The sequence below is a fragment of the Hylobates moloch genome, unplaced genomic scaffold (assembly GCF_009828535.3).
Source record: "Hylobates moloch isolate HMO894 unplaced genomic scaffold, HMol_V3 SCAFFOLD_24, whole genome shotgun sequence".
Lineage (NCBI taxonomy): Eukaryota > Metazoa > Chordata > Mammalia > Primates > Hylobatidae > Hylobates > Hylobates moloch.
The window spans coordinates 33,195,193-33,219,331 of NW_026652299.1; the positions used below are offsets into that span (position 1 = coordinate 33,195,193).

The window sequence follows — 24,139 nt, forward strand, 5'->3', positions numbered from 1 at the left end:
GTGCCAGAAGAGGGGCGTTTCTGCACCTCAGCAGCTGTAGTGAGGGCTGCTGAAGGGTCAAGAGGAGATGTGGGTCCCTGGGCAGATGAGGCCAGGGTAGCACAAGCGAGGGGTGGCAGGTGTGCTGGGAGAAGCTGGGGAGGAAGACCAGGCAGTGTTTTTAACCCAGCTCCCCAGCCCAGTCCTTCAGAAAGGACGAGAGAGTGGCGTGGAGAAGGGAGCCCTGGAGAAAGCATGGGGATGAACAGGGCTCACAGACAGAGGCGGGGCTGCACGGGATCTCAGAGCTAGGGCCAGGGGAGGTGGGAGACAAGGCCACCTGCTATAGGGACAGTGCTTGGGAAGGGCGGATGACAGACCAAGGGTTCGCAGAAGGTGGGAACTTCTGGAGTACCCATGAGGTCTGTGGCCCTGAATTAAGAGTAAATGTGGGCCTCTCCCTCCAGCCACACTGAGCTGCACAGGTACAGGCAGGAGAAGGTGGACAGCTGGGGTCAGCAGATGGGGTGGCCAGGGGGGTGGCGGAGTGTGAGGATTTCTCATGGCTCCCGAGAGGCTGCCAGGAGCATGCTGAGCGTGGGACCCTGTAAACTCGGAGCTGGACTATCCGCCCCGAGGTGACCTGGAGGGAGGGCAGCTACATCAGTGCAGGCTGCAGCACCGGGACCCTGCTGGGCCCTCAGCAAGTGGGTAGCACACAGGAGGGGTGGCAGGTGTGCTGGGAAGGGCTGTGGCCCAGTCCTCTCTGGCCCGAAGCGGCCACCTCACCTGCCGGCATTCTTCACAAAGCCCAGGTCAGCCAGCTCCACATCACACAGCTCGCAGCGGAAGCAGCCTGGGTGCCAGTTGTTGTTCATGGCCTTGATGACGCGGCCAATGATGAACTCACCTGGAAAAGGACAGGTCCCTGCTGGCCAGGGGGCGCGTGCCCATCCCCTCTTCGGACCCTCCAAAGCCCCATCCACCTGGCACTCCCCCTGCTCTCTGTCTGGCCCATGGGCTCCCCCGTGGGATGGTGATGCCTGTAGGGGGCCTGAGGGCTGCCACTCAGAGAGGCAAGGTGGGCAGTTAGGAAAGAGCTGGGCCAGTTCTGTGTGCCCCCTCGGCCCCCTGCCCCCTGCCACTGCTGCCCACTTCCCAGGCAGCCCAGGATGTGTACTGTCACCAGCCTTACCGCAGGACCCGCAGCACGGAGCAAACAGCATTTGGAAGTCGTGTTCGCAGTACTTCCGGCCTTCAAACTGCAAAGGGGTCGCAGAGAGAGGACAAGCAAACCACCCATCATCCCCACGAGCCGCCCAGGCCCTTGTCGGGTCAGGACCTGACAGCAGGGTATGAGGCACTGAGACAGGGACATGCCAGGCTGAGGCTGGAGCAGCAGGTCCCAGGCCTGGCCAGAGAGGGCACTGGCCCTTTTGGATGGTGGGGTGCAAAGGGAGGTGCCCCTGTGGAAGCTGGAGAGGTCGGCGAGGCCACCTGTCAACGGGCCACTGGTGTCTACTGAGGATCTGGACCCTGTTGGTCCAGAGAACAGGCTGGGGGCGAGAAGGTTTTAAGCCAGGAGGGATGAGATCCAGTTTGAAGGGTAGTGTCACTTGGTCCTATTTCCTATACCTTCTCTGTGGGAGTAGTCCAGCTCTCCTAGAGGCCATGAAGACCCAGGTACGGGAGACAGAAGGAAGGGAACGCAGGAAGGGCCTGGGCATGGGGGAGTGGGAAGAGCTCAGGACTGCGGCCAGCAGGAGCCAGTGTGCACACCTTCCAGGCGGCAGCTGCCAGCGAGGGCCCCTGTGCTGGCCACAAGCGGGGCCAAAGCCTGCCTCTGCTTTCCTCTAACAATTGTATTTTCTATTTTTTAATTTGGTTTTTCCCTGTTCTCTAAAATGAGTGTCTTATTAGACTGAACCGGATATAGCCCTACCCAGTGACCTGTAGGAGCAGGAAGGGCTTAAACTCTTTCAGCAACGAAAATCTTCTGGGCACCTACTGTGTGAGAGGCTTTCTTCTGGGCATATGGCCACCCCTCCCAGAGCTTTGCCCACCCCTCCCGCTGCCTCTACACTTAGACAGCATTTCTCAGGAGGCTGAAGGCACCATGAGGAACAGCGGCTCTTGCTCTGCCAGGCGGACCACAGGCCCCACATCCATCCACCAGCCAGTCCCATCAGCTCTACCTTGAAACAGAGCCAGCATCTGACCCCTGGCCACCACCACCACCACAACCACCAGTGATGTGCTGGTAAATGTTGAACAGCCAGCGCTCTGGGGGGCAGAGGCAGGCCCTGCTGTGGGGCGTTTGCCAGTGTCCATGGTGTGAATATTCCCGTCATGACATCGATGTGGACTTGAGGTGAGATGTGCAGTGGCCACACCAGCACAATGGACAGAAATAACCCCAGCAGCATAGACAATAGTAAAGTCGAACAAACTAATTAGCAAGTGGTATGCTTTGAGTATTTGTTACTTCTGTTTTAATAAAATTATATCCCATTGTACGTTGATATAATTTAATTTTTAAACAATAACTCTGTTGCCCAGCCAGCTTGCAAGATTGTTGATGATTTAACACTGCTCTTGGGAGCTGGTGGGGGCCCCTTCACTTTCATCTGGGTGATTGCACTAATTCAGCTCCTGGTCCCCCTGGCCTCCTGGCCCAGCCTCTGTTCCTGCCCCGCCTTACATCCTCTCCTCAGCACAGCGGCCACAAGCCTCCTTTTTTTTTTTCTTTTTTTTTTTTTTTTTAGAAGGAGTCTTGCTCTGTCCCCCAGGCTGGAGTGCAATGGTGCGGATCTCGGCTCACTGCAACCTCTGCCTCCCAGGTTCAAGTGATTCTCCTGCCTCAGCCTCCTGAGTAGCTGGGATTACAGGCACCTGCCACCAGGAAAGGCTAATTTTTTGTATTTTTAGTACAGACAGGGTTTCACCATGTTGGCCAGGCTGGTCTTGAACTCCTGACCTCAGGTGATCCATCCGCCTCCACCTCCCAAAGTGCTGGGGTTACAGGCATGAGCCACCGCGCCTGGCCAGGGCACCTTTTCAAATGTCAGCAGATAGTGTGACTCCTCTGCTCCACACCCCGAGGTGGCTCCTGTCTCTCGCAGAGCGGAAGCCTGCGGCTCTGTAGAGGCCCAGGGAGGACAGCCACCTCCCTGTCCTCAGCTCCTGACCCTCTCCCTCTCATGCCCTCGGCTTCCATCACACCAGCCTCCCTACTGCTCTCCATACACCCCATGTTCTCCCACCACAGGGTCTGTGAATGTGCTGTGCCCTCTGCCCAGTGCTCTTCCTGCAGAGATGTGTATGGCTCCCTCCCCTCAGGTGTGCCCAAACCTCACCTTCCCTGAGCACCACCCCACCCCACCCCGTGAGCCCTGACCCCCAGGGCATCAGCCCCAGCTGGTGGGCCGTGCAGTTGCTGTGCTCACTGTCTGGTCCCCAGGGAGGGCAAGCACCACCAGGGCAGGTTCTTCCTGTCCCCAGAGCCTGCCCAGCATCTGTCCAGAGGAGGCTGGTGAAAGGTGGCTCTCGGTTAGCACCCAGGGCACCCGGGGCACTGTTCACATCTCACAGGTGAAGGATGGGCCCGTGCAGGAGCTCAAGCCTGGTTCTGGGCTGGCTCCAGACCTGGCCCTGTCACCAGTCAGGACCACTGCATGGAGCCCAGCCCACCCACTCGTAGAGGGCAGACTCCGAGCTGGGTCTGAGAAAGCCCTCAGTAGTGTCCTCACCTCATAGAAGAGCCCCTCGGGGAAGGGCCGGAAGCACTGGGCACACACGAAGCAGTGCTCATGGTACAGCTCCCCATTGCTGTTGACGATGCGCTCGGCGGGGGCGAAGCGGGCCTGGCAGCGCTGGCACACGGCGTTGGCCAAGGCGTCCGACATATTGCTGGGGGCGGGAGACAGGAGGGTTGAGTCAGAGCTGGTCAGGGGTGCAGATGGGGCAAACGCGGAGGCCTGCGCCCAACAGACACACCTCGTATTAAAAAGTGAAGACGCTCTACGGGATCAGGAAAATCGCTCTAACCCAGGGTCCAGGCTGCTCAGTGCTTGTAGTGCCCACCCCTTGGGGTGTCAGGGGCCCAGTCAACTCCCACTTGGGCCCCTATTACCCCCTCTTCAGGGACCAGAGTCTCACGCACAGAACACCACCCAGCACAGGTGAGCGGCTCTGTATTCGCACTCTTATTTAATCCCCAAGGCAATACTGCAGCTACTATTATTACCGCCTCTTCCAGAAAAGGGACCTAAGCCTCAGAGAGGTTGAGTAACTTGCCCAAGCTCACCCAGCAGAGTGGGGTCCACACTTGAACCCAGACTGCTCAGTCTTCCATGGTTCCATCCTCTGCACCGTGAGTTAGTTTCAAATCGACTGCCTCCAATAAACACATAACCACCCAACTACGGAGAAGGCAAGAGGGTAGCCAGGTGCGCGTGCAGTGGCTCAAGCCTGTCATCCAGAGCACTGTGGGAGGCCAAGGTGGGCGGATCCCTTGAGCCCAGGAGTTCGAAACCAGCCTGGGCAATATGGCAAGAACCCATCTCTAATAAAAATACAAAAAAACAAAAAAATTAGCCAGGTGTGGTGGTGCAAGCCTGTAGTCCCAGCTACTCTGGAGGCTGAAGCGGGAGGATGGCTTGAGCCTGGGAGGCCGAGGCTGCAGTGAGCTGTGACCATGCCACTGCACTCCAGACTGGGCGACAGAGCAAGACCCTGTCTCAAAATAAAAAATAAAAAAAAAAAAAGACGAGAGTATGAATCTTTGAGACGAGACAGGAGTGCGGTGAGGGGAGCAAATCTCATCCATGCTGGGCACTGCCTGTCCCCAGAGTCAGTGGTGGGTCTCCTTCTGGGAGGGGTGAAATGCAAACTACAGGGGAAAAGCCCACAAAGAGCCAGGCCCACAGTCAGTCCAGCCCCAAGGCCCTTTGGCACGGCCAGGATGGGCCTTTTAGACTCAAAAACAGGGTTAGGATGTAGTCCTAAACACCCCAACTGCCTCTACGACCTTCAAAGAACTGGATATCCCACACCTTTTGCTAGGAAGGGAGAACATGGGTTCTGTCTCAAGTGTCAACTCCAGTGGATTCGTGGAAGGCTGGGCAGAGAGGGATCGTCAGGCTCGCTGGGGAGTGATGCAACCAGCTGGTAACGTCTGCCTGGTTGCAGCCGGGGTGTGGCAGGACTCGAGAGCAGTGCCTTTGGGAATACCTCTTTGCCTGCTCTGCCTCCCGGGATGAATCCCACCCAGTAGTCACTCACTGCCATGGCATCATGAGGGAAATGCTTGGTGAGTGAGGCTCCTGTTGGGCTGTTCTGCGGCCTGCAATCTGGGCATGGCCAGCCTGAAGAGTGTCAACCACAGAGAAGAGGAGCCTTAGACAGGATGAGCCCAGGGGTGGAGGACAGGGCTGCGCTCAGGGTCTGGGCATGGGCTGTGGGCAGAGGGTCTCACAGGAGGCTGCTGCCACATGGAGATGGACTGGAAACTTGGAAGGGGCACCCAAGCTGATGTCCTTTCTTCTCTGCTTAGGGACCCATGTGGCAGAGGCTGTCTAGAAGGCCGTTCAACGAGGCTTTCTGGGCATGCCGGGCTTCTGTCCACCTTGGCCTGCCCTCTGGGGTGCTTAGGAGACCAAAGCCACCATGTGAGCCCACATCTAGGCCAGAGGAGCAAGGAAGCAGAGATGATGGCAACAGGAGTTGGGAAGAAACCAAGAAGAAAGGAGGCCTCGGCACCCAGCGGCTGCTCCTCAGTCCTCCCAGCTCCCTGCTGGTCTCCACCAGGCGGGCCAGGCAGGCCACCAGGGTGGAAGCTGGCCACCCCAAGCCACCCTCGAGGGCTGGGCTGGGCTTCACTAGGATAGGCTTGGTTTCCTTCCGGGAGAACACTGTGAACCTCCTCTTCGGAAACACACACCCAAGGTGGCAGGGAGGACGTTCCAGTGCCTGACCATGAGTGAGACCTTGGGAGTCTCAGAGAAGTCGGAAATCAACAGGAAATCCCATGACTCTGGGCCTGGAATTCCTCACTCCAAGGACCCAGAAAACGAAGCCAAATTAAGGACTTCTACCCAGCCCCAGCCTTTCAGATTCCACCTTAAAGCCAGACCTCTAGACCCCAGTGAGTGAGCACACACCCCTCGCATCCCCTCCAGTCTCCTGTTCTCTGCCCCAGGAGCTGCTGTTTAGGGCCTGCACCCACACGCCTGCCCCATCTGGCTTCCAGGTGTGCTGACGACCCTAATCCCACGGGCCAGGTGCTGCTGGGACCCATGCCTTTCCTTGTGGTTATAGGCACTCCTGCCCTGCTAGCCCAGCTGCTTCACCACCCTTCCTCCCTCCCCGTTTCATAAACAGACCGTCAGTTAGCACTCCCCAGTTACCTTGCTTCCCACTGAAAGGTGAAGCTGGCTGGGTTTCTGGTTCGGATGGGGACTTGGAGAACTTTTCTGTCTAGCTAAAGGATTGTAAATGCACCAATCAGTGCTCTGTGTCTAGCTAAAGGTTTGTAAACACACCAATCAGCACTTGGTAAAAACTGACCAATCAGCACTCTGTAAAACGGACCAATCAGCACTCTGTAAAACGGACCAATCAGCACTCTGTAAAATGGACCAATCAGCAGGATGTGGGTGGGGCCAAATAAGGGAATAAATACAGGCCACCCTCGTCTGCAGCAGTAACGTGCTGGGGTTGTTTTTGGTGGCGTGGAGGGTCTGTTCTTTTGCTCTTTGTCTCTTTGTGGTGGGTTTTTCTGCTGTTCGCTCTTTGGGTCTGCACTATGTTTATGAGTGGTAACGGTCACTGCAAAGGTCTGGCAGCTTCAATCCTGAAGCCAGCGAGACCATGAACCGACCGGGAGGAATCGTTTGGAGGAACAAAGGATTCCAGACGTGCCACTTTTAAGAATTGTAACACTCACTGCGAGGGTCTGAGCCTTCACTTCTGAAGTCAGTAAGACCACAAGAAGGAAGAAACTCCAGACATATCTGAACATCTGAAGGATCAAACTCCAGACATACAGTCTTTAAGAACTGTAACACGGTGAGGGTCTGCAGCTTCGTTCTTGAAGTCAGCAAGACCAAGAACCCACCAAAAGGAGCCAATGCTGGAAACACCACCAGGGCCCTAACAGCAGCCTGGCCACACACACACACTACTTTCCCGCTCATTTTCCAGTTAGACGTGGCAGCCAGTCCGTAACCAGTTCCACGGCTGGTCCCTGGACGCCTCCCGTGAGATCACTGCTGCCTGTGGCCAACAGGCTTTGCACAAAGCCTGGCATAGGTGGGGGGTGGGGAGGTGGGGGTGGCCCAGCCCAAGTCAGGCAGCAGAGCTCCTAACAGCAGCTATGTGAGGGAACATTCTGAGCCAAGGACAAAGACGGGACAGACAGAAGCATGCAGAGACAACGGAGACTCAGCACCATGAGAGAACACGCTGGCTCCTGCAGGGGAGGAAGAGAGGCAGTGTGACGTGGAGAGGCCGGCAGAGGTCTGGGCCCACCCGCCCAGCTCTACACCTGATAGCCCCAGCCAGCAGCCTGGGACCTGGAGAGAGATGCTCGCTTCTCTAGGCCTCACATTCTCTTCTGTAAAGAGGCGCACCAGAGAAACAGCCACATGGAGGAGCTGAAGTGAAGAATGAATGGCACCCACATGTCCAGCACAGAGCACCAGGCCAGGCAGGGCAAAGCGCTGGATAAAGAGAACTGTTGTTTTCCAGCAACTCTGGGAGCCTTCCAGAGTACCTCTGCATGGCCCAGCCCAGGGGAAGGCCTGCAGGCTGCCTGCGGTCCCTGCGAGAGGTCAAAGGGTCAGAGACGTGGACATTCCATGTCCTCCTCTGCACATTCCTTCGAGATAGAGAACACAGAGTCTGCCCAGTTAGCCCCCAGGAGACACCATTACCCACCCCCAGCTGGACTACGTAGAACATACTGCCCAGCGCACCCCCAGCCTGGAAGCCAAACCCCAGAGCTGGGGGAGAGCACACCATCTCGTGCCCTTCCCCAGCCCTCTCCAGCACCCCAGAATGCTCTCAGTCTTGACAGCCAACACAAGCCAATATGTTGCAAGATGGCCCTCAGTCTGGGGTAGGATCAGAGGAGCCTGCTCTGTTTCAGGCCTTTGTAAGGGGAGAAGGCTGGTTCCAGATAAGGAGATTGAAGCACAGAGAGGGTCAGTAACCAGCTGAGGGTCACACAGGATTGGACTCATGCTCCCCCCATCTCCTCCTGGCATCCCCCATTCCGCATTCTGTTTCTTCAACAACCCCAGACCTTCCTCTTTCCCAGCCTCCCCAATACCTGAGTCTAGGAAGAGTGCGTAAGGATCTGGGAAGAGTTGGGGGCCAGCCACAAGGAGTCTGGTCACACCCAAGATGAGCCAGTGTTGCTGAGGCCACGTCAGCCTGAGCAGCATTCAGGCCAAGGGTGTGTCCCCTATAGCCAGGCACACCAGGCTGCAACCCTGGCCCGGACGCCCCGTCTGTGTGACCTGCAACAGAGGACTCTGAACCTCAAATTCCTCATCTATGAAGTGGGCCAGGAATAGCTACCTCCAGGGGCTGTTGGGAGGGTTCAGTGAGGTGATTCCTGCAAGCACAGCCCATGCTTCTGTCCTTCATGCAACGAAGTCTTCACTGAGCTCCCGCACTGATAGGCACTATTCCAGATGCAGACGGTTTTGGGGAGGGACCCTACTGCAGCATAGCCCAGGGAGCAGCTTCAGTCCCTCAGCACTGCCTGGGCCTCCTCCCCACCCCGCCTCCATGAAGCCAGGCAAAGGCCAGTGTCAGGTCACCTGGCTACAAGAGGTTAACAAAAATGTACACAAAGCCAGCCCACCATGGGGACGCTAGAAAATTAACATGCTGCCTTGGGCTGCTATACACAAGATGCATTGACACCATCAGAAACAGACTCCAAATCAGTATGAAACCTTTCTGAAATTAGAGCTTTCTTTGAAGCCCTTGCCGTATTTCTTTGCCCTAGCGGCTTTACTTTTAAGCAGGTACACCTGAAACATGTCACACTAACAACAGAGAACTGACAGAGGACATGAACCAGAAGTTCAAAGAAAAGCAGTGTGAATAGTCACATGCGCGTGCATGCTCAGGGCTGCCCCAGGCCTCTCATCATCGTTCCTGTCCTGCCTGCATCTCAGCTGTGGTATCGGTACCGTGAAAATCACTCTCCAGAATGGCCTTGGGGCCATCAGTGCCCTGGCCACTCGCAGCCTGGTACCACAGTTGTGCCACACGCATCCAGGGCTGTCCAGAGGCTGACCAGGGAGGGTGCCTGCTCCAGCTCTGCCACACTCAGGTGAGTGACTTGGCCTCCTGAGTCTGGGGGTCCCCACCTGAATAGCAGGCTGCACCAGACCTGCCATGCCAGCACAAGTGGAAGCCCAGCGTGCAGCGGGGACTCCACAGATGGCGGTGCTGCCGGCCTGCAGTTCCCGCCCTCCACTCGGTACTCTCCTTCCTCTTCTGTTCTCGGCAGAAGGTATCTTTGATGCCCCAGTCCTCTAATTGCCGCTCTGGGAGCCTTCCCTGACCACACACGAGGAGCTGAGAGTGGGCTGTGCTTGCCCTGGGTTGCACTGGCCTTCCTCTGCTCCTTGGTCCTCCAGGCCCTCCCCTACCTCTGCGACTTATGCTCCTGGCTACCCCCCTGCCCCCCCAGCCCTTCTGCCCAGCCTTGGCCTCTTCCCCAGGGTCCCCATCTGTCACTTTGATGCCAAGGACCCCAAGCTCACAGCCCTATTGCTCTCTCTTCCCCGCTGGCCCCTCGGCACTGCAAAGGCAACATGTCCAGGAGCTCCTTCTCAATCCCCTGACCCCAAGAGTGAGGGGAGGTGGCTCCACCACCATCCCCGTACCCCTCCCAACCTCCCCATCCAGAGCCAACTCCTCCTCTGAGATGCCCTGAGGACCATCCTCAACCCCACTGCTGGAGTCAGTCTAACCTGGGTTCAAATCACAGCCTGGCCATGTTTGGGGTGGGTGAGTCCAGCAGCTGCCTGCTCCTCTCAGAGCCTGTCTGCTCATCTATAAAGTGCAGTATGATCACCCCAGTCTGAAAGCAGTGCCAGGGGTACACAGGCTCCCTAGTCGCTAACACAGGTCCCTGGGCGCACCCTGCCAGGAGAGCTGATCACAGGTGACATCCAACCCTGTTAGATAAAGTCGCACGCGCCCACCCTGTCGCCAACCCAGGGCCCATCCGACGCCCGGGGAGAGAGCCCACGGCGTCGGAGGGCCCCGGCCGGGTTTCCGAGGGAAGGCCTGCCCTGCCGCCGCAGCTTTCCGGCCATTGTCCCCGTCACCCGCCCCGCCCCTGGCCACCTACCCCGCGGCGGGCGGTGGGCTCTGCCGGTGCTGGCGCCGCCGGTACAGCCCCGACGCGGCCAGCGCACCCAGCCGGGCCGCCATGGCGCGGGGCAGCCGCCTTGAGGTCGCCGGCGCGGGCCGCCTGGTGCAGGGGCCGTGGGACCACCTCGGAGGGGAGGCACGGCCGCCTCGGGCCAGACACCGCGACGGGACGGGCGTGTGGGCGCCTCCCCCGCGCTGGTCGCGAGCTCACGTTACGCGCTGGGATCTCCAAAGGGCAGCGGAGTCAACTCTAAATAGAAAGGATATTGTTCGCGCCGCGGGGGCTGCTCCTGAAAGCTGAGGCTGGCAGGGTTGGGTCCCGCTGGGAGGGGACTGGTCTGGGAAGGCCCCAGACAGCACTGAGGTGAGGTCCACAGTGGCGGCAGGACACCCAGGAGGTCTCCAGCTGCCACCTGCCAGGAGGAAAGCCTGTGCCTGTGGACACACTGAGGAGGACAGAGTCAGCTGAGGAAGACGGCGAGGACCTGGCGCCTTTACGATCCCTGCCAACAGTTAGGAAACCAAGGACCGTAGCCACACAGGCCCACATTCTGCTTTGCTCCCTTCTCTGAGAGCCTCTGCCACAAACATCACCCTGGGGCACCCAGACCAGGGCAGAGCTGATCCTCTGGATCTGGCCAACAAATGGTCAGGTACCCCAAAAGATGTCCATATTTTAGAGAAAAGGCAATCCTCCAGCTTCCAGGGGAGCAGACGCAGAGGGACCTGGTGGAAACCACCAGGAAGGCACCATGTCCCCCACATTTTTACCCAGAGAGACTGGCAAAGTTACTTGTGATTCATAAACACCCGCGGTCGGCATCCAAACTGTGGCCAAGGTGAGCCTGGTCAGCAGTACAATAAAGATCCGGAGCACTCACGGAAATCTTTAGCATTGATTCCGTTTCCCTGAAAGACCTTTCTAGAAAGATCAGAAAGCTTGAGCAGTATCTTCTTCTGCCTTCCGAAAGCAAGAGCTGGCAGCCATCACTAAAGACAGCAGGGCACCGATCCTCCCAAACTAGGGTGGGAGAAAGCCTTGGAGGGGTTCACTGGCACTCAGATACCAGGCCCACAGGCCACCGAGGAACACACTCACCCAGCAAGTCCCAACAGAAGGAGGTACTCGTGAAGCACCCTGGCAGTCAAGTGACGACAAGCATTGGGTACAATATAATTTTTAAATGTAGCCCAATTCCAAAGTTGCCCAACACTGATCAATTCAACAAATAGTTTTTAAAGGTGGCCCCAGGGGCTAAAGGGCATGGAGAAGCTGAGCCCAGAGGAGCCAAAATGAATAAGGAATACCGCTGACTCTCTGAGGTAGGTAGCTGAATGCTTAAGAAAACTTATGCAGAAAATGTTCTTACAGCAGCTACAAGTCAATGCCATAGGGCCCAGGCCGTTTCACCACTCCCGACTCAGCCCATCCATGTGGAAATCCTCAACACTAGAATCCAGGACTCTCATGCAGACCCACAGTTTTCTGTAAGGAGGAAACATTTATTTAGGGCTCCAAGGGTCACATATAGCACTGGAAAGGAGGCTACAGCCACAAGTGTTTTGTACAACATAATTTGTAAATGAAGTTCAAGCACAAGTTTACCAAGTACTAATCAATTCAACAAATATTTACTATAAAAGCAGACATCGAAGGCTAGAAATTGAGAGAGGCTGAGTCTGACTGAGCCTAAATCCCAAATCTCTGCACAACCTTACCACCCATTCTGCAGCCTGTCCTACTGCAGGGATGGGATTGGGAGCCACAGATACTGTAAACTGAATCTAGAACTCTATACAAAGTATTACACACCATGATCAAATGGGATTTGGGTCAGTGCTCTGGCTCTAGACATTTGCAAAAACACTGAGTGATGTCAGCAAAACGTGGTGGAGTAAGGACCTCCAGAAGTTCATCCCTCCATAAAAGCAATGAAAAACCTAGCAAAAATTATCAGAATCTACTCTTTCAGAACTCTGCAAATCCACCAAAGGTTTTCAGTAACCCTAGGAGCATTTGGTCAAGAAAAAGAGATGAATCTTGCTAAAACAAACAAACAAACAAACACAAACCAGTGAGGTTTGTGTTGTTTTAACTTATCCTAGTCCCTTATTCCTGCTCCCTAACTCCATGGCTGCCTTGAAAAATAATAGCTCGTGTTCCCAGTAAGGAGGTAGCAGAATGGAATATTATGAACAACTGTATGCCAATAAATGAAATAACCTACCTGAAATGGAGAGATTCCTAGAAGGACACTACCAAAGCGGACTCAAGAAGAAATAGAAAATCCAAATGTATCAGTCTAAATTTTCATACTGCTATTAAGAGCTGCATGAGACTAGGTAAATTTTAAAGGAAAGAGGTTTAATCGACTCACAGTTTAACAGGGCTGGGGAGGACTCAGGAAACGTATAGTCAAGGCAGAAGGCAAAGGGGAATCAAGGCACCTTCTTCACAAGGTGGCAGGAAGAAATACCAAGCGAAGGGGGATGAGCCCCTTATAAAACCAGCAGATCTTGTGAGAACTCACTATCACAAGAACAGCATGGGGAGAAACACCCCCATGATTGAATGACCTCCACCTGGTCTCTCCCTTGACATGTGGGGATTATAGGGATTACAATTCAAGATGAGATTTGGGTGGGGACACAAAGCCTAACCAAATCACCAAGTAAGGCCAGTAACATGTAAAGAGACTGAGACAGTAACCAAAAAACTTGCCACAAAGTAAAGCCAGAGCTACATGGCTTCACTGGTGAATTATATCAAAGGTTTAACTAGAATTAACACCAAACCTTCAAACAAACATACAAAACACCAGTGTGGTGGCACATGCCTGTAATCCCAGCTACTCAGGAGGCTGAGGCAGGAAAATCACTTGAACCTGGAAGGCGGAGGTTGCAGTGAGCTGAGATCACGCCACTGCACTCCAGCCTGGGTGACAGAGTGAAAAAGAGGAAAAACAACAACAACAACAACAAAAAAAACACCAAAGCTTCACAAAATCTTTCCAAAAAAAAGAAAAGAAAGACTAGGAGGGAACACTTCACAACTCATTCTATAAGTATTATCTTGATATCAAAATAAAACACGAAGGTCACATAGATGCAAATGTCCTCGATAAAATACAATGAACTAAATCTAACATTCTATATAAAGTATTATACACCGTAAACAAATGGGGTTTATCCCAAGAATATAGGGTTGGTTTCACATCCAAAATTCAATGTAATATACCATATTAGTAGAATAAAGGCAGAACACTCTATGACCATCTCAATAGATACAGAAAACACATTTGGCAAAATCCAACACCTTTTCATAATGAAAGCACCCAACAAACTGGGAATAGAAGGGAACTTCTTCAATTTGATAAGGGGCATCTACCAAAAACCCATAGCTAACATCATACTTAGTGATGAGAAAATGAATGCTTTCCTCCTAAGGTCAGGGGGATTTCCAGTCCGCTATTTGTTTTCAACATTGCACTGGAGAGTCTATCAAGGACAGTTAGACAAGAAAAAGAAATAAAAGACATCTAGTTTGAGAAGGAAGAGTAAAACTATTTTTATTTGCATATTACATACTCATATATAGAAAACCCTGAAGAATCCCCCCTCAAAAAAAAGAAACCCTATTTACAGCTAAGAAATGAGTTCAGTAAGTCTGCAAGGTATACAATCAATATACAAGAATCACTAGCAATGAGAAATCTGAATATGAAATAAAACAACCCCATCTGGGACAGCATCAAAAAGACTAAAATACTTAGGAGTAAGTTTAACAAAATAAGTGCAAGACTTCTTATTCACTGAAAACTATAAAACATTATTGAAATAAATTTAAAAAGACCTAAATAAAGATAAAGATATCCCATGTTCAGGGATTGGAAAACTTAATATTGTTAAGATGGCAATACAACACTACATCAAATTGACCTATAGATTCAATACAATCTCCATTAAAATTCCTGCCTTTTTTAAAGAAATAGACAAGGCATTCCTAAAATTTATATGAAAATGCAAGTGACACACAATATCAAAACAACTTAAAAAAAAACAAAGAGGCCAGGTGCAGTGGCTCACACCTGTAATCCTAGCACTTTGGGAGGCCAAGGCAGATGGATCACTTGAGGTCAGGAGTTCAAGACTACCCTGGCCAACATGGTGAAACCCCATCTCTACTACAAATATAAAAATTAGCCAGGCGTGGTGGCACATACCTGTAGTCCCAGCTACTCGGAAGGCTGAGGCAGGAGAATCGCTTGAACCCAGGAGGTGGAGGTTGCAGTGAGCTGAGATCAGGCCACTGCATTCCACCCTGGGTGACAGAGTGAGACTCTGTCTCAAAAAAAAAAAAAACAACTTACTTAAAAATTACAGTTTCCTTACTAAAAAATTACAAGTGTGGCAGTGGTGTAAGGATAGACATATACACCTATAGAACAGAACCAAGAGTCCAGAAATAGGCTGGGTGCAGTGGCTCATGCCTGTAATCCCAGTACTTTGGAAGGCTGAGGCAGGCAGAGCCCAGGAGTTCAAGACTAGCCTGGGCAACATGGCAAAATCTCGTCTGTACAAAAAATACAGAAAGTAGCCAGGTGTGGTGGCATGTACCTGTGGTTCCAGCTACTCAGGAGGCTCAGGTAGGAGGATCACCTGAGCCCAGGGAGGTTGAGACTGCAATGTACCAAGATCTTGCCACCGCACTCCAGCCTGGGTGAAAGAGTGAAACCCTGTCTCCAAAGAGTCCAAAAATAATCCCATATATCTGTGGTCAACTGATTTTTGACAAGATTGCCAAGACCATTCAATGGGGCAAAGAGTAGTCTTATCAACAAATGATGCTAGGAAAACTGGATAGCTACATGCAAAAGATTGAGTTTAAACTCTTACTTCATGCCATATAAAAAAAATTGACTCACAATAGATCAAAAACCTAAATGTTAGAGCTAAAAGTATAAAACTCCTAGAAGAAAACAGATGTTTTCATTTCATGAGCCAGGATTAGGCAATAGTTTCCTAAACATTACAACAAAAACTCAAGCAACTAAAGAATAAGGAAATAAATTGCATTTCATTAAAATTTAAAACTTGTGTGTATCAAATGACACAATCAAGAAAGTGAAAAGATGATCCACAGAAAAGGAAAAAATATTTGTAAATTGGCTGGGCATGGTGGTTCATGCCTGTAATCCCAGCACTTTGGGAGGCTGAGGCGGGAGGATCACCTGAGGTCAGGAGTTTGAGACCAGCCTGGCCAACATGGTGAAACCCTATCTCTACTAAAAAAAAAAAAATAGCCAGGCATGGTGGCACACACCTGTAGTCCCAGCTACTGGGGAGGTTGAGGCAGAAGAATCGCTTGAACCCGGGAGGCGGAGGTTGCAGTGAGCTGAGATTGCACCACTGCACTCCAGCCTGGGTGACAGAAGGAGACTCCATCTTAAAAAGAAATTTGCAAATCATATGTCTGAGAAGTGTCTAGTATCCAAATAAATAAGGAACTCTTACAATTCAACAATAAAAAGGCAACCCAATTTAAAAAAGGGCAAAGAGTTTGGACATTTTTCCAAAGAGGACTTACAAGTGGCCAACAGACACATGAAAAGATGCTCAACATTATCAGTCATTAGGGAAATGGAAATCAAAACCACAATATGACACCACTTCACACCTACTAAACCAGACAACAATAACAAGCATCAGCAAGGATGTTGGGAAATTGGAACCTTCATACATTCCTGGCGTAAAATTTAATAAATGTAAAATTGTTCAATTACTTGGAAAACAGCTTGGTAATTCCGCAAAAAGTTTAACATAGAGTTACCATATGCCAGCAATTCCAGTCCTGAGTATATATTCAAGGAGAAAATGTATGTTCACACAAAAACTTGTATAGGAATGTTCATAGCAGTATTATTCACGGTAGCCAAAAAGTGGAAACAATTCAAATGTCTACCACGGATGAATGAAGAAACAAACTATGGCACAATGGAATATTATTTACCCAGAAAAAGGAATGAAGTACTGATTCATGCTACAATATATGGATGAACCTTGGAAATATGTTATTAATAAATGAAAGAAGCCAGGCACAAAAGGCGGTATATGGTTCCATTTATGTGAAATGTCCAGAACAGGCAAATCTGTAGAGACAGAAGGCAGGTTACTGGTGGCCAGGGCTGGGAGGATGGGGAAATGTTGTCTGCAAATGAGTACAAGGTTTCTTTTAGGAATAGGAATGATTAAAATGTTCTGGAATTAATGGTGATGGTTGCACAACCTTGTGAATGCACTAAAAACCACTGAATTTTACAATCTAAAACGGTGAATTTAATAATATGTGAACTACATCTCAAATTTTAAAAAACACATAAGTAATGAAGAATGCAACTACATGGCTTCTTAGAGGCTGGAACTGAGGCCCCAAGCTATGAGGCAGGGCTGCCTCCCCAACGCCCTGGCGCACGTGCCCTCAGCCCAGTGGGCAGAGGCAGAGATGGGCAGAGGCAGAGATGCCACAAACAGGCTGTCCTCCAGAGCCAGCTCCCCCACCAGACTCCTCACTGGGAGGCTGAAGACAACTCCATGAGTTTCCCGTGTATTCCTCCAAGGACATGGGTGAGGACACAGTAGGTTTTACGTTCATATGTGTACTCAGTCACCTCATCTCAGCAAGACATATGCATTCACCCATAGACGTATCTCACTAGGGTGGTCATCCTGCTAAGTCATCTAAGTAAATGTTCACCTTCAGAAATGTACACGCTACCCCTAAACAGAACAAGGAGGACAGTGACCGTGCCTCCCTTGGCCCCTTCCCCACCTGGAAATGAAGACCTAAGGGATGGTTAAGCCTGCACGCAGGCTGCGCACAGTGGCTCACACCTGTAATCACAGCACTTTGGTAGGCCAAGGTGGGTGGATCACGAGGTCAGAAGATCAAGACCACCCTGGCCAACACAGTAAAACCCCATCTCCATTAAAAATACAAAATATTAGCCAGTTGTGGTGGTGTGCACCTGTAGTCCCAGTTACTCGGGAGGCTGAGGCAAGAGAATTGCTTGAACCTGGGAGGCAGAGGTTGCAGTGAGCTGAGATCACGCCACTGCACTCCAGCTTGGGTGACAGAACGAGACTCCATCTCAAAAAAAAAAACAAAAAGAGCCTGCATGCAGCACAGCACAGATAGGGACAGAGAGAAGAAGGATGACCCGCTGCGGGTGGAAAGCCTGGGCTCCTCTCCCCAGTGGCTCCCTGGGTGGTCCCTTGCCAGCTCACAAGTACTGGCTGTTAACTATTCAGGAATTCTGTAAAGCGTTAATGCCATGTTGGTGGCTTGAAATGAGTCCAGGCGGGAGTATTCACACCACGGGACCGGACACCCTGCAGATCAGTCCCTCATCCCTATTATGCCACTGGCTGGCTAGAAGGGGCCAGGCAGCACCAGAAGTAGAAGAAAAAGGAAGGAGGTGAGGGGTCATGGCAGTGCCCACCTGGCCCAGTCTGGGGCTCAGGGCTCAGTGGTGCCATATCACAAGCCACATCACTTGTTACCTACTTCACAGTGTGCTTAAGCCCCTGACGCCACTGCAGCCTCATGTGCTGTGCTGAGGGCTCTGGCTGCACTCAGCTGCCCCTTGGCCGACTCCTTCTGCCTAGGGGACCACTGGGCACACTCCTCACCTGGAGAAGGGGCAAGATTGGTGGATATGAGGGCAGGGGTCTAGCAGCCTGCTCTGTGCTGTACTAAGCGTGGGCTCAGCACACAATCAGGCATACGACAGCCTCACACGTGACACACATGACGGTCACATGGTGGGTGGGACTCCACTAAAGTGAGTCACTGAGCTCACGTGGCCGTGGGTGTCAACATCCCAGGCTTCATTTCCAGGAATGCCAAGGACAGCTGGGTCCCTAGGTAGGTGGCCTTAATATCCTCCCTGTAGAACAATGGTGATGCCAGAGGTCCCTTCAGCTGTGATGGTCAAAGATCTTGTGGCTGTAAGTTCCAAAGTCCCCGGGTTGCTGCTGAGGCCAAGCCTCCTCTCTTCCCACAGCATGCCACCCCATGCTCCGGGCTGCCTTCACTCCCTGCCCAGCTGGCTTACTCCTGGGCTTCAGCCCCTTCATGCCCAGGTGCCTCCCACGGCTCCCCCTCAGACTTGCCACAGCTCTTCGGGCACTCCACAACCACACCAAGCATGCCATCCACCCCCACCTGTCATCACAGGAGGGGCATCCTCCCCAGCCCCACCCTCTGTGGCCCACCTCACAGCCAGTCATTTGGGTCCTGTCCACTCCACCTCCCAGAACCCTGAGTCAGCCTCCTCTCCTCCACCCCCTCAGCCACCCAGGAGAGGCCTCCCTAGTGGCTGCCTTCTGTCTCCTTCCCCATCTCCTTCCCAGCAGCCCTTTCTCCACACAGCACCCATGGGTTCATCTGCAGAGAGCATGGCCACACATGCCACTCCAGGTCACTTTGGTGGCTCCCCACAGCCCTCCCTCTGCTCTTGCCTGGTGAGGTCCTAGGAGAGCTGGCAGGGGGAAGCCCTGAAGGTATGCGAGCAGAGAGGGTGTTTCCCAAAAGCGGCCTGGCTCTGGGCAGCATGGGGGATCCTGAGAGAACCAGGATCCAGGCACGAGGAGCTGCCTGGGATCACACAGGGACAGTGGACATGGGGAAGGGCACCCAGCATGAAATGGTGGAAATGAAACTCCACTGCTTCTGGGACAGGAAAACTCTCGCCCACTCCAAAGGCCGGGTTGGATGTCTGTTCCTCATAGGCTGGGCCGGCCCAATCCCTGTGTATGGAAGGCAGGGAAGCCGCTGAGGCACCAGCACTTGGGGCAGCAGGGCCGCCTTTGAAGGAGCAGGTGCGTTACACTCAGATCACTCACAGCTGTGTCAAACAAACACTCCAGGAGAAAGGAACTGTGGGGAGCCACCAAAATGCATAAAGGGAGGCTCTCGGGAGTGGAACTGTGGCTGTTTCCTTCTCTTTATATTTCTGTTATCTTTTATGTTTCCAGGTTTCTCCTTATTCTCTAAGATGAGCAGTATTGCCTGGACGAGGAACGCCCTACACAGTGTCCGCCAAAGGCTGACTGTCATCCCTGTGTCATTTGAGGATGAGTTTCTCGGGCCCTTGGAGCCCACAGCAGCAAGGGCAGGCTGACCACTGCTCGCCACCACCTGCCTTCCCAGCGGTTCCGGCCGGGCTCACCTGACGGCCTGTGTCTCCAAGGAAAGGCCCAAGGGACTCAGGGGCAAGAGGACCTTTGCCAGGGAGCAGTGGCACCTCGGGGCCTCCCATTCCAGCCCCATACCCTTCACGGCTCTGTCCTCCTCGCCATCCCTCCTCTGCCTGAAGGAACCGCCTCTCACCCACCTCCACCTCAACACTGCTGCTGGGGCTGCTCCTGACCCTGTTCCTGTCTCTCCCCACTTTCTTTTCCTAGAAAACGGAGGGTGAGAACCAGCCAGCTGGCAGGGACTCTCTGAGGAAAATGGAAGACAGCCCTGCTAGAACCCTGGGGGGTGACCACAGGCAGCCAGTGGGCCTGCAGATGCCACTCTCCTGGGGCCCTGGGCCAAGGCTTAGGGGTGACTCCAAGTCAGGGGAGCTGACTGGGAAGAGAGGCTTGGGGAGAAAAAAGGGAAGTGTGTCTGGAGGGCAGGACTTACAAAGTGACAAGTTACAGGCTATTTTTGGTTCCTGGGGCTGCCCTGAGACCCCAGGACACAGCCTTAATGGCAATCACAGGCAGCTCCCCTGTGGGCCTGGGATTTGGGACTGCAACCCTGGACACTGCCCTGTACCCTCCAAGCCCCTTTTCCCAGCAAAGCCACAGGTCACTCTTGAGGCTGGGGCTCCCCCAGAGCCCCAGGTCATGGGATCCTGAAGAAGAGCATCCCCCTGCCAGGACTTGGCTGGGGGAGCCCAGGGCCTCAGGGACAGCCCCTCCCACCCAGCCCTGAGTCATGCACTTGTACCCAGCTAGGTTCCAAAAAGGGCTGCAGGGACAAACACTGGCCGGACACTGGTGGACCTGTGACTGGCCTCCTGAGTGGCTCAGCCTCTGTGGCCTCTGGTGACCTCATCTGTGAACTGGCAAGGAGGGGCCTGAGAGCAGAGGGTGGACCAGGCCCAGGGGAGCGCCCTGTCCCCAACCAACCCGTGCACAGCTGGTGCTTGGGCGCAGCTCTGGCCAAGTCACCACATACCCTTTATCATTTTTAACATTTTTACCACCCCAGGTTTACAGAGGAGGAAACGGAAGGCTCCAGAGATGACACTCACCGGGATTGGGGATCGGGGATCGCACAGCGCGGGCTCGGGGAAGTTGGGGGAGGCACACAACCTTTGAACCTTTTGCCCGTGGTTGGTGTCTGACCTTGGACAAGACCCCCTCCCGCAGCCCTGGGAGTCGGTTGTGAGCCGAGGGCTGTCCCATCTTGCAGCGGGCGGGTGGGCAGGAGCTCCACCTTCCGCTGCAGGCGCTCGCCCAGAGGAAGAGGCGCGGGGGCTGGGGGACCCCTGCCCCGACGGGCGCTGCCGCCCCGGGAGCTGCGAGAATCCGACGCGCCAGGGCGGAGCGGGGACCGTGGCGCCGCGGTGCTGTCCGAGGGCGAGCCGCGCCTCGGCCAGGGGTCCCACAGTCCCGCCTCCCCGGCCCGGGGACGTGGGTGGGGGGCCGTTACCTTCCCGTCATGGTGGCAGCGACACCGAGCCCGGGGTTGCCGGGGTTGCCGCGGGTCTCCCTCTGCCGCCGCAGCCGCCAGCCGAGCGCCCGCCCGCCAGCCCGGGCCGCGGAGCAGGGAGACGCCCAAAAAAGGCCAAAAGCCGCTCCGCCCGCGAGAGGGGTGGGCAGGGGTGGCAGGGTGGGGCCCGCGGGGCGGGGTGGGATGGGGACGTCAAGGCTGAGGGTGGTGGGGGTGTTGGGGAGGTGACGGTGGGAGGTTGCGGGCGTATAGGTGGAGGTGGGGGTGGGAGTGGCAGGTGGGGGTGGGGGTGGCAGGTGGGGGTGGCGGTGGGTAGGGTTGGAGGGGTGGGGTTTAGAGGTGGGGGTGACGGTGGGGTTGGAGGGGTGAGAGTGCGGTGGGGGTGGGAGTGGGAGTAAAAGTCGGGGTAAAGGTTGAGGGTGGGCCCCGCCACCCGCACAACCCCAGCTCCAGGGACACCGAACGCCGCCAGCGGCGGGCGCGGGTCAAGTCCTTCCCACCCGGGCTCTGCTCGCCACCTCCCGGATTCCGGGCATAGTTTTCCTTTTAAAGGGAGTAAAGTTATAATAAACGCGAACAAGCACCCCCACCCCCACAGCCCCGCCGGGACGCCCCGCCCGGCGCCCCCTCCGCAGTCCCTGGGCCGCGCCAACCGCAGACGCGTGCAGAAGATGGTAGGCATGGGGGCGATGCTGAGACCACCTCCCTCCCGGGCTTTCCAAGCCCCGAGTTCCCACCGCGGATCTGGGCACTGACTCCCTCCCGAGGCACCCGGGACCCCCGAGTCCACGCAGTCCCGCCCCCAGGGAGGCTAAAGTCGAGAGGCGTCCCTCTTCAGTCGCAAGGCTGCTTTCCCCGGGAAATTCCCATTTCATCCCCCAATGCGGGACTATCGCCCTAACTTGGCGAAAGATATTTCTTAAACGACAAAACCAAATGCCCAGCTCCCAGGTTTCCACGGGAACCAGGCACTCCTCTATATAATGAAGCGCTGAGAAGCTACCATTAGAGGCGTTAAGATGAAGGGGTGATACAAACTATTTAGGGAATCTCTTCGGAGGAAATTTTCAAACAAACAAAACAAAACAAAACAAAAAACCCTCCTCCTGCCTAAAGGCAGATGTTTCCAGCTGGACAGTGGCGTGCAGCTCATCTTTGGAAGCAGCCCAGATGTCACACTGAGGGTTGGGAGCTGGGCGGCCTGATGTGTAAATGTGGTGCTACTCCAGTCTTGGCAGCAGAGAAAGATGATCTAGAAATGACGGTGTGAATTAGCAACCCACAAATAAACTGGTGCCGTTGAGAAAGATGAGTTGATAGTATCCTGCAGTTCCCGCTGCAGAAATAAGCTGGAAAAAGACACCTGTTCCTAAGTGGCTGGTATTGTGGAGTGCCTTTGCAGTTGTTACTTTTTCTTTTTTTTTTTTTTTTGAGACGGAGTTTCGCTCTTGCTGCCCAGGCTGGAGTGCAATGGTGCAATCTCGGCTCACTGCAACCTCCGCCTCCCAGGTTCAAGCGATTCTGTTGCCTCAGCCTCCCAAGTAGCTGGGATTACAGGCGCACGCCACCACGCCCAGCTAATTTTGTATTTTCGATAGAGATGGGTTTCACCATGTTGGTCAGGCTGGTTGCAAACTCCTTGCCTCAGGTGATCTGACTGCCTCAAGTTATTACTTCTTGGTGCAAGTGTGTCTCAGCTGATTCGGCTTAACTGTAATTTGATGGTTGATTAAGCATAAGTATGGATAATTTCTTGGCTCATCTGCCCATAAAGGTAGAAAGGCTTTCCACCATTACTGACCCAGAGGTATAGGCATGCTGGGGCCGTGCACCAGAAATCCACTGCTGGACGGTTAATTGAATATCGGGGTCCTGTGGGGACCAAAGAGGATGAAAAGTTGAAAGCATTACACCAGAGGCCCATGCTCTCCACAGAGGAGACCACGTTCCTGCCTTTTAGCCCAAAAGCCTCCCTGCATATGATAGCTGAGCACACACGGATCTGTATGTGGCCAAACCAGAACCCTATGCAGCTTCCAGTGTGCCTCATCCCTGGGCCAGGGCAAGCTCAGTGACAGCTGGTAGGGGCTGTGGGCATGGCTTAGCCCTGCTGGAGATGCAGAGGCTTCAAGGAGCCAGGGCCAGCCTCCCACAGTTCAGCCAAGAGGGCAGAGTTGCAGGAAAGAGCTGGCAATCACACATTCACACACTTATCCACTTGTTCCTTCAAGAGTATTTATACTGCATGGCCACTGGAAGTACTACGGGGAGCAAGAAGCCATGGACCAGGCTCTCATGGAGTTTAGCAGGGGGTGGAGGATGGGCAATAAACAAATAAATACGCAAACTAGATTTTAGACAAGGGTAAGTGCTGCAAAGAAAAGGACAATGGTGGTGGCTGCTTTAGAGTGAAGAGTGAGGGAAAGTTTCTGAGCAGGTGACATTCAAGCTAAACCGGAGTGAGGGAAAGAGCCAGCCCTCAGCCATCTGCAGGAAAAGCATTCCGGCAGAAGAATAGCAAGTGCAACAGCCCTGAGGTGGCATGAGCTTGGGGTACACAAGGTCAGAAAGAAGACCAGTGGGTCTGGAAAACAGGGAGGTGGCAGGTGGAGGGGCACGGGAAATAAAGGACAGGGCCCAGGGCAGAGCAGCAGGGCCACAGCAGAAGTAGGATTCCACCCTTAGATGGAGAGTTCTAAGCACAGACAGACACAACACTCTAGCATCAGCAGGGGTGAATCTCAAAAATACTGACTGAATGAAAAAAGAGCCGGGCGCGGTGGCTTACGCTTGTAATCCCAGCACTTTGGGAGGCCGAGGCGGGCGGATCACGAGGTCAGGAGATCGAGACCACGGTGAAACCCCGTCTCTACTAAAAAAAAAAAAATACAAAAAATTAGCCGGGTGTGGTGGCGGGCGCCTGTAGTCCCAGCTACTCGGAGAGGCTGAGGCAGGAGAATGGCGTGAACCCGGGAGGCGGAGCTTGCAGTGAGCTAAGATCGCGCCACTGCACTCCAGCCTGGGCGACAG

At 53.9% G+C, this 24,139-nt stretch overlaps 1 protein-coding gene across 3 annotated transcripts in view; it reads right to left on the reverse strand.

The window, feature by feature from the left end:
• LIMS2 (LIM zinc finger domain containing 2) overlaps positions 1-21,630 on the reverse strand; it is a 36,121-nt gene extending 14,491 nt beyond the window's left edge. Inside the window, exons 1-4 of one of the 3 annotated variants that reach the window (XM_032145900.2) lie at positions 21,089-21,630; positions 3,729-3,888; positions 1,175-1,241; positions 769-889 (exon numbers count right to left, since the gene is read on the reverse strand). In XM_032145900.2, the coding sequence (XP_032001791.2) occupies positions 769-889; positions 1,175-1,241; positions 3,729-3,888; positions 21,089-21,099 (359 nt within the window). In that variant the 5' untranslated portion in view covers positions 21,100-21,630. Of the gene's footprint in view, positions 1-768; positions 1,242-3,728; positions 3,889-10,357; positions 10,441-21,088 lie in introns of those variants that run through there. The other 2 variants (XM_058434322.1, XM_058434321.1) reach the window with 2 other exon arrangements.
• Positions 21,631-24,139: the final 2,509 nt, after the last annotated feature.